General features: G+C 39.7%; 1 protein-coding gene across 1 annotated transcript in view; it reads left to right on the top strand.

Moving 5' to 3' along the window:
• LOC107711607 (band 4.1-like protein 2) overlaps positions 1-9534 on the top strand; it is a 61243-nt gene that overhangs the window by 2472 nt on the left and 49237 nt on the right. Inside the window, exons 3-5 of the mRNA XM_016516609.1 lie at positions 539-715; positions 5111-5215; positions 7069-7111. Of these exons, the coding sequence (XP_016372095.1) occupies positions 539-715; positions 5111-5215; positions 7069-7111 (325 nt within the window). The remainder of the gene's footprint in view (positions 1-538; positions 716-5110; positions 5216-7068; positions 7112-9534) is intronic.

Below are 9534 nucleotides of genomic sequence, written 5' to 3' on the forward strand. Positions count from 1 at the left end.
TATATATATATATATATATATATAAAAAACATTGATGCATGCATCAAGCAATGGTTTTGTTCTTGTCATATTTTCATCAACATAATATTTTAATTAAAATCATTGAATTATTGTCCTGATGTGCATGCAGTGCTCCTTTACAGGGGATGAATTCAAAGCAGACAGCTAGAAGTTTCACGCACACAGGCATGACCTCGTGGTCTTTACTGCACTGCTGCAGTCCTGAGACGCACCGAGCTCGTCTCGTGCTTCTGGTGTTGACTGCGGATCGTTCAGCCATCATCTCCTCAGATAAACCCGCGTGTGATGGGACTGTAATGCAGATCAGAAGCTGAACACGACGGAGGACTCCAGATGCGCTCGCGCTCCGTCAGAATAAACACTTCCTTACGCCACACGCTTCAGCCAAAAACCATCAGTCATCTGTCCATTCCTCCAGCATCCGCCCAGTGATGTCATCCAGCAGCCATCCGCTCCACTGGAAAACACGAGAGCGCACATGTGTGTGTTAACCTAGTGTGTGTGTGTGTGTGTGCAGCCTGTGAGAGAGGAGAAAGAGGGCGAATCGGAGGTGAAGGAGGAGACGAAGGAGGAAGAGCAAGTGATCCCGCACGAGGCGAGTGTGCTGTCAGCACTCAAAGTCAACAAGAAGATGAAGATGGTTGTGTGTCACGTGACCCTGCTGGATGGCAGCCAGTTCTCCTGTGAGGTGGAGGTAAGACACGTCCGCCCGTCTGTGCACATTAGCATTGTGATGTTAAAATCATTCTACTCTACAACAAGTGACCCGGTGAGGCTTGCATGAGGTGGATGGATGTTAAAGTCCACATCAGAATCTAATCGCACTCCATTTCCTGTCCTAATTCATGTTTGTGGTCTGATTGTGATCAGCGGCAGTCTGTCTGTTTGTCTTTCACTGCTATTTATTTTATGATAATTCAGGATGACAGTAATCCTGCTGTGTAGATGGAGATATGTGTGTGTTGGTTGGATTTGTGTCTATATATAGATCATCAGCTCCACAGCAGCACGACTCATCATAACTGAGGCTGTCAGCAGTGTGTGTCGCGTCTCCAGCACCATACTGATGTCTAACACATGGATATATGGATCCTTCAATGGACAAACTAGATATTCAACAAATAAAGTATACGCATTATATATAATATGCATTTATAATATATATATATACAGTGGGTACGGAAAGTATTCAGACCCCCTTAAATTAAAAATATATAATTATAAAATGAAATCAGAGTTGCTGAAGGAGTGTGTGTTGAGAAGTAGAGCTGTAATAGGACGAGTCATTGTGCTGACAGAAGCGTTCAGATGCGTGCGATTACCTCTGACCCCGCAGTGATCTGGTGGGTGTGTTCAGAGTTTGAAGGTCAGATTATTGGGGGTCTGTCAACACCCCCACAGCTTCAACCCTCACTGTCTGCTGTTGCTGCTGGGATCTGGACACACACACACACACACACACACACAGAGACACTAGGCCTGTCGCGATAATTAAATAACAGTCTAATCGCGGACAACCGGGATTATTGTGCTTTTTATACGACACAAGGGGGAGTCATACACCAAAAGAAACAGAAGGGCACCAGTTTGCTTTTCATGCACTGTATAGCCTATACAGGGCTCCAGACTCATTCTTCCCACTGGTTGCTCTTTTGCAACTAACTTTCTCAGCTGGTCGCACGAGCACATGATTTTCCCACTACAACATGGGATTATTCAGTGCATAATCGCCAAAGCCCTAAAACAGACAATTAATCGCAATAACCGTGACTATTTTTAGACAATTAATCGTCAGCCAAATTTCATAATCGTGACAGCCCTAAGAGACACACACACACACACACACACACATAGAGACTCACACAGACACACACACACACACACACATAGAGAGACACTCACACACACACACACACTCACACACACACAGATGAGCGCCACTGTCTCCGGGACGCATAAGCCGCAGCTTCACACAAAGCATTCCAGACGTGATGCTCTTTGGGGCCGGTGGGGACAATGAGGGCTCTCAGGACGGCTGAACGACTCCGCATGCATGTTAGGAGCGCTGCCACTTCATCTGTTGTGTTTCTGTCCTGACGGCAGGACTGACTCTAGTCTCTGACTCTCTCTGGAGAGCGAATAGATGATGGACAGGAACTCTCAGCCAGTCAGAGCGCAGTGACCTATATAACAGCAGGAAGCATATGGCGTTGTGTTTTTAATGCTGTAAGTGCAGAGATCCTGTCGCTGCTTGTGTTTTCATGGAGGCGTGGTTTTTTTGTTGTTGTTATTTTTGGATGCTTCATTCACAATCACTCTCTGTGGTTTCTCCTGTACGCCACTGATCCTGCGTAAACCCTGCTCAAACATCCCATCAGTGATGCTCTGCTTTACAATGAATTTATTCATGGTATTATTGAGTCTGCAGTTTGAGTTCCTTCTTTTGTTCTCATTCATCTTTCTTTCATCATGTTCTTTTAGGCTTTGTCTCTCATTTATTCACTCTCTCTGATCCATTGGTTTCTTTTCTTTCTCATAGATCTAGTGTATTCTGCTCATTCATGTCTCTCTGAGCATGTGATCTTACAGCTGCTAGGCATTTGCTCATAATAATCCACCGCATCGTACGCTTCTGAACTGTGCAGTGCTGTACATGAGTGTAACAACAGCATATACTCCTGCTCCTGAAGTCTTGAGTCACAGCTCTTTTAGTGTAATTGTACAAACGTCCAGCTTCAGCTGGAGCTTCACGTGTCTTTCTGCTGTCAGATCTTTCCTGATTTTTATCAAGTAAACGTCAGAATAACTGCAGTCATATCTCCAGATGAACACTTGCTGGACTGAAGCAGCTCAGCTTTACTTGATTCTCCATCAATCATTTTTTAGAGTCTCAAATCTGATCCTCAGGATCTTTTGGGGAACATTTGCTTGTTCATCTCTCAATCATCATTGCATTAACAGACTAAGCATTTAGATTTTCTCCCAACTGTTTACATTCACTTAAGACTTAGTTTACATGGCTACTCACCAAGAAATGCATTTTGACATAATTGTTTGTGAATTTGAGTTTCAAGTTCAGCTTCCAAATTGAGTTTTCATTTTCTACAGGAGCGTATTGTGATTTTAATAACTCTTTTTTTAATATCACACATCTCTTGCACTTTATTTCCATGTTCATCCATATATCTTCATCATCCTAGTTGTCACTGTTTAATGGCTAGCAGCACTTTACTGTGGTGAAATTATTACCACACAGTCACTTCCTTCACTCTAGATAAGGATCATCTGACATTCATGCTTTCCTCGTGTGTGTTGTGCAACACAAGTGATGTTTCTGCCTCACAGATTCAGCTGTGGATGTTATTGGCTCTGGTTTGTTGTGCCGACACTATGGGCGCACGTCTCCACCCATGAGCACCTGCGGCTTTCTGTGGCCATGCTGTGTGTGATGGACTAGTGTTCGTTTACTCTCGCCATTCACCTGATGCACTTCACTAATGCAGGAACAGCCACTATCTATCCACTGCAAACTGAAATCCATGAGCTGTGTGTTTGTGTGTGTGTTGAAGCAGCGTCTGCAGAGTTTACGGAGCGTAACGTCTGATCACTCATCAGTAAATCTGCTGTGAGTGAACACTGGGATTAGTTTGTATAATTGCATCCATAACAGCAGCTTATGGTGTTTTGTGTGGCATGTCATAGCCAGACAGATTAAAACACTCTCTCTGTTTTTGTTTATGTGCGTGTAGTTGATACGAGACTTACACTGACACCTGGCATGGATGCAGCATCAGATGTTGTTGTCAGCCATTCCTAATTTATTCCATAAGCAGAAGTGTCTGACAACAGGGAGTTTAGTGAGATAAAGTGTTCAGCTACACGTGATCTCAACCGCTCCATGTAGAAGAAAACTGTTTTTACAGTACTGTGAGATAAAGTACCATTCACAACTCAACACTTCTTTACTGAAACCAAACTGAAAAACACACATCACGACAATCATAACACTCATAACATGATCATTTAAACATACTGTATAAGTCTTAAAGGTACAGTAGCACAAATGTCACGATCATGTCCATTTGTTTCTAGACTACTGCGTATTAAATTACCAATCTTTGACTCTAAAGGACTGAAACAAATAATTTCAAATAATAGCGTTGCACTAAAAAAAATCCTTATCTGTCAGTTTGACTGAATGAGATACATTTCCTGTCATGCTCTAATTTTATCCATCAGAAAAATAATGTAACCCTTGGTATTGCAATGTGACATTATCACAAGCAGTTGTGTCTCAGGTTATTTTATTTTCTGCTCTAACAATATGCAAGACAACAGATACTGCACTGTCATAGTTACTTTCCTACTTATCCTACAGATGTAGGATGGATAACTACATTTAAGATTTTTGGTGTGAGAAACCTCGACTGGTTAAAAACTGTGCATAAGCACTTGGAGCAGACAGATGAATGCAGCGCTGTTCTCTGTCTTCAGATGTTCCTCAGTGACTAATGCTGGAAGCTCCTGGTGTCTGGAGAGGAGCTCGAAGCAGCCTCTCATTCCTCAAGAGTCACACACACACACAGTCACGCCATCCACACCAACCGACTGTCTGCTGTGTCCAGCGGCTCCAATAGGCCCATTATAACCCCGCGTCTGTGTGTGGCGCTTCAGAGCGTCTCGGAGACTCCACGCAGTCATTTACAGGAATACTTGAAATACCAGCCAAAAATGACACTTCTGTCCTCATTTACTCACCATCACATTCTTCCAACCCTGATCATCTTTATCCATGGAATTTAAAAAACAAAAAGTCCCATTGTGTTTTTTTATTTTTGATCCATACAGTGAAAGTCTGTGATAGCGTCCATTGTTGATTTGGACCCCATTTACTTACAGGTTTGGAATAACATGGGAGGGAGTAAATTATGACAGAATGATCTGTGTGATGTGATATATATATATATATATGCATATATCACTTTCTTAACAAATAATGTCCAAATACTCCATGGTGAGTTCAGCTGTTAGTGTACGTCTGTACTGTAAAGTGTGTTCACTTCTTTCCTCTTCTTTATTGTCTCTCCAGAAACGGGCGAAAGGCCAGTACCTGTTTTTTCAGGTCTGCGAGCAGCTGAATCTGTTGGAGAAGGATTACTTCGGCCTGAGCTTTAAAGACAACGCTGAGCAAAGGGTGAGTTCACACATGAGAGACGGACGGAAACATCAGACACACACTGACATTATCCATGCCATGGGTTCGATTCATGTTCGGTGCATGAGCTGAACTAAACCTGCCAGATGCATTAACTCCAGAAACAAAAACAACAGAACTATATCGTATGCCTCATGCGCTGTATTGGAATGATGTTTTGTGAGTTTTAATGGTGAAGTTTCTCATCGTCACTAGCTCTCCTCCAGAGCTCTGAAACCAAACACACACTGATACTGATGTGCTGGTGTCAAACACAAGACTGCGCTGTGATCAGTAGCACATCACTCACATTAGTCCTTTAACTGGTGTTGGTGGTGAAGCGTTAAGTTAAGCTAAAGCCTCATGCATCATGGGTTTGGCCAGGCATGTTGTTTTCTAGTTCTGTTATCAGTCATCCAGTGCAGCTGATTGAGCCAGTAATCAAGGCCAGATGTTTCAGACACATGTCTCTGAGTCACTTTAGGAGGGCCCTATGAAATCGGTTTAATTTTTTTCCTCAAATAATTTTTTTTTCCCCCTCTCAAATTCGTTTTTTTTAAATCTAATTTCAGTGTTTTAGGTTTTAATTTTTCTGGTTTCTGTTTTAATGGTTTAATTAGGTTTTGATGTTTATTAAATAAGTTTTATGAATTCAATTGATTAGAGTATCTTTACATTTATAAATGTATTATTAACATTTGAATCAGAAATTCTGTTTAATTTTACAAATGTAATTTTTACAAATGCAATCTAATCAAATTTGATCCATTCCTTTAACCTTTTGTTGGTAAACAAAGTGCTACACATCAGACGTTTATTGTTTAAATTTAACTGTAGACAAAATGGTGTGAGAATGGCTTGAGAAAGCCAACATCAAAGGTTTTAATATTATAATTATTCATTTTTAATTTATCAATATTATTATTATTATTCACAGACGCTTCTAGTCCATATAACGATTTAATGAAATGTACGGTCCTACTTTTGATTTATTCATCCAAATCTTGCCAAATTAAGTGACATTTCTCCTTATACAATGCATTTTATTACTGGATCCCATGATTCTGAATTCTGGAAATCATGGTTTACATGAGCTGTATGTATGAAAATAGCAAATTATTTAACTATTAATTAACCAAGATTTTTAAAGACGTTACCACACAAAGTGCACATGCAGTCTAAATATAATCTAATGCAATCGCCAAAATGAAGAAATGTCTAACAGAAATAAGCTCATATTAAATAATTCTAATATTGGCTTCAGGTAGCGATATGTTTGAGGACTGCATCGTGAGCTCTCTTGAAGAGAAGCGTGGCCAACATCAAAGGTTTTAATATTATAATTATTCATTTTTAATTGATCATTATTATTATTATTCACAGAAGCTTCTAGTCCATATAACGATTTAATGAAATGTACGGTCCTACTTTTGATTTATTCATCCAAATCTTGCCAAATTAAGTGACATTTCTCCTTATACAATGCATTTTATTACTGGATCCCATGATTCTGAATTCTGGAAATCATGGTTTACATGAGCTGTATGTATGAAAATAGCAAATTATTTAACTATTAATTAACCAAGATTTTTAAAGACGTTACCACACAAAGTGCACATGCAGTCTAAATGTAATCTAATGCAATCGCCAAAATGAAGAAATGTCTAACAGAAATAAGCTCATATTAAATAATTCTAATATTGGCTTCAGGTAGCGATATGTTTGAGGACTGCATCGTGAGCTCTCTTGAAGAGAAGCGTGAGTCTGAGCTCAGGATCACAGTCTCTGGATGCTGTGTCGGTCATGCCATGCAGCAGCTGCTCTACTGACTCCTCTGTGTTTCTGTGTTGCAGTGCTGGCTGGACCCCACCAAGGAAATCAAGCGGCAGATCCGCAGTACGTGCTTCTCTTTCTCTTCATGTCATGGTCTGGGTGTGTTTGTGTCGTCCTCGCACACATCTGCAGTTTGAATAGCTGTAATTATCAGAGCGCTGGAATGACGCACACAGGGTGGAGTGAGAGCGGATTCCTCATTCACACCACACAAACACAATCAAAACCATCAACAAAACACTGATGCCTGCTCTCAGCTGACTGGTTCATGATTCTGATGTTTCATCTTCAGAATGACGTACTGCACATGCAGAAATAGATTCAGTTTGCCGCCCTTAAAGGCACAGGTCACCTGTCATTGTGCAGCGCTGCCTTAAAGTCCCCATGAAATCAAAAATATGTTGGCCTTAAGGTTATCTAGAAGCTAGTGTGCTCCAAAACAATGACAAAATTCACATTTACAAGATATGTGGTGGTGGTTGAGGAGAGACCCCCTCATGATACAGCAATACACAATAAAGCGCTATATAGATGCTTCATTCATAAGCATTCAAAACCTACAGTCTCTCACTTCTGCCAATATGGATCAACGGTTTTGATGACGTCACTCTGCACTTCAGCTTCTCGTCAGACTTTCTGTCCAATCAAATGCTCTCTACATCCGAAGCGGATCATATGCGCGAGTTGGCACAGACCTCAAAGCCATATCGGACCCATGTTATATTTTACAGCGATATGGATGAGATCAGGAGGAGAAACAGTTAAACAGCACTGACGAGTAGATAGGGCTGGGTATCGAGTTCGATACTTTTTAGGCACCGACCGAATTGCCTCGATACCATCGAGTATCGAAAAACGTCTTGTCGTTCGGTACCAAATTTCGATACCTAAGGGGGTAATCTCATCAGCGTCAGTGAGCCAATAAGCCTGCAGCACTTGCCGGTGTGTTCGACTAGAAACTGAAGACTATTTGAGCTTTATTAAAACTATTTTGTTCCTTTGTGCAGTGGCTCAGGAGATGAGTCTTTGAGTCTGTATAAACATCAACAAGCTGAAAAATAAAACCAAAGTTTTTTTTTTAGATAATGTAATCTTGTTAAAATTGATTTCATAAAATTGGTATCGAAAAAAGTATCGTTCAGGAACCGGTATCGAAGTCAAGGTATCGGTATCGATATCGAAAAAAACGATACCCAGCCCTACGAGTAGAAGAGATGACACACTTTTCAAACTACACATCCTCAGCATCACTATAATCACTGCTTTGATTTAGTAACAGTTTCATATTAAATCTAAAGGCTAATCTATTAGACTATGACTGTCATACGCTGGCAAATGCGGCTTTACCAAGCTCAAAGACTCTGGACCTTTAAAGCCTTTAACCATGTGAAGCCTCACATAGTCATATTTGATACATCAGGCTTTTTTATCGACTGTTTTATTCGGAGACTGAGCAAAAATATGCAATTTGGTGCAGATGCTGATATTTATATGATGAAATTTTGCTGCTTGTAATGTAAATCAATGAGATCTTTATAACAGTACAGCAGATACTTGTATAACATGATATAAATATCAGTTGTCACTCTATATCTCCAGTAATCTGTCTCAGTAAGATGAGATTGAAATGATCCAAACATATAATGCAATGCAGTGATGATTGAGAGATGAACAAATAAACGCTCCTCAAAAGATCCTGATGATCAGATTTGAGACGCACTGATTTTTCTAAAAGCTGCTTCAGTCCAGTAAGTGTTTTCTGTGAAGAAGAGTCGATATTGATAATCATCTCGATAAATAAAGTTTAAAGGCAGATTTTTGCTCCTAAGTGAAAGTTGTAGAAACCAGACCATTAAATGTGGTTTTAAGCTATTCTTTATGGTCAGAACATGACAAACACTTCAGGTTTTTTAATTCTTTACACTTTTCCAGTCATTTTTCCTTAACAAAATAAATGTCAATATAGAGAAATTAATTTCTTAGTTTCTGCATGTTCTAATGAGGGATATTGTTTCAGATCATGTAACAGGTTTGTGTTCCTGACTTTGATGACTCATATCTTCAGCACAGTTTGCAGTGCAGCCTGTAATATTAATAATATTGCATTATTTTGTCTCTTAGAAATGCACATTTGACAGTAGCTTGAGTTTGGATGCAGATGTAAATTTGTTCATTATCAAAAACGGCAACATCTGTAAAAAATTGTAACAACCTCATTTTTATATGGTGAAATTTCATTATTATTACTATTATTATTAGTATTAATTATTATATAATTATTCTGACTGCTTGACTTAAAATTAACCATTGTTCTTCCATAGTAGCATACATTCAGATCATGATAATCACAGTTAAAGCCACACATACAGCACCTCGATACCAAGCTAAAAATGCAGCTGTGGTTTCTAGGGGTTTGTATGAAAAACAGTAGTCTAAATACATTTAGTATAAATGCATAAACGCTATAACTTGATCACAAAAAAAAA

The sequence above is a fragment of the Sinocyclocheilus rhinocerous genome, unplaced genomic scaffold (assembly GCF_001515625.1).
Source record: "Sinocyclocheilus rhinocerous isolate Xijiao unplaced genomic scaffold, SAMN03320098_v1.1 scaffold2012, whole genome shotgun sequence".
Classification (NCBI taxonomy): domain Eukaryota; kingdom Metazoa; phylum Chordata; class Actinopteri; order Cypriniformes; family Cyprinidae; genus Sinocyclocheilus; species Sinocyclocheilus rhinocerous.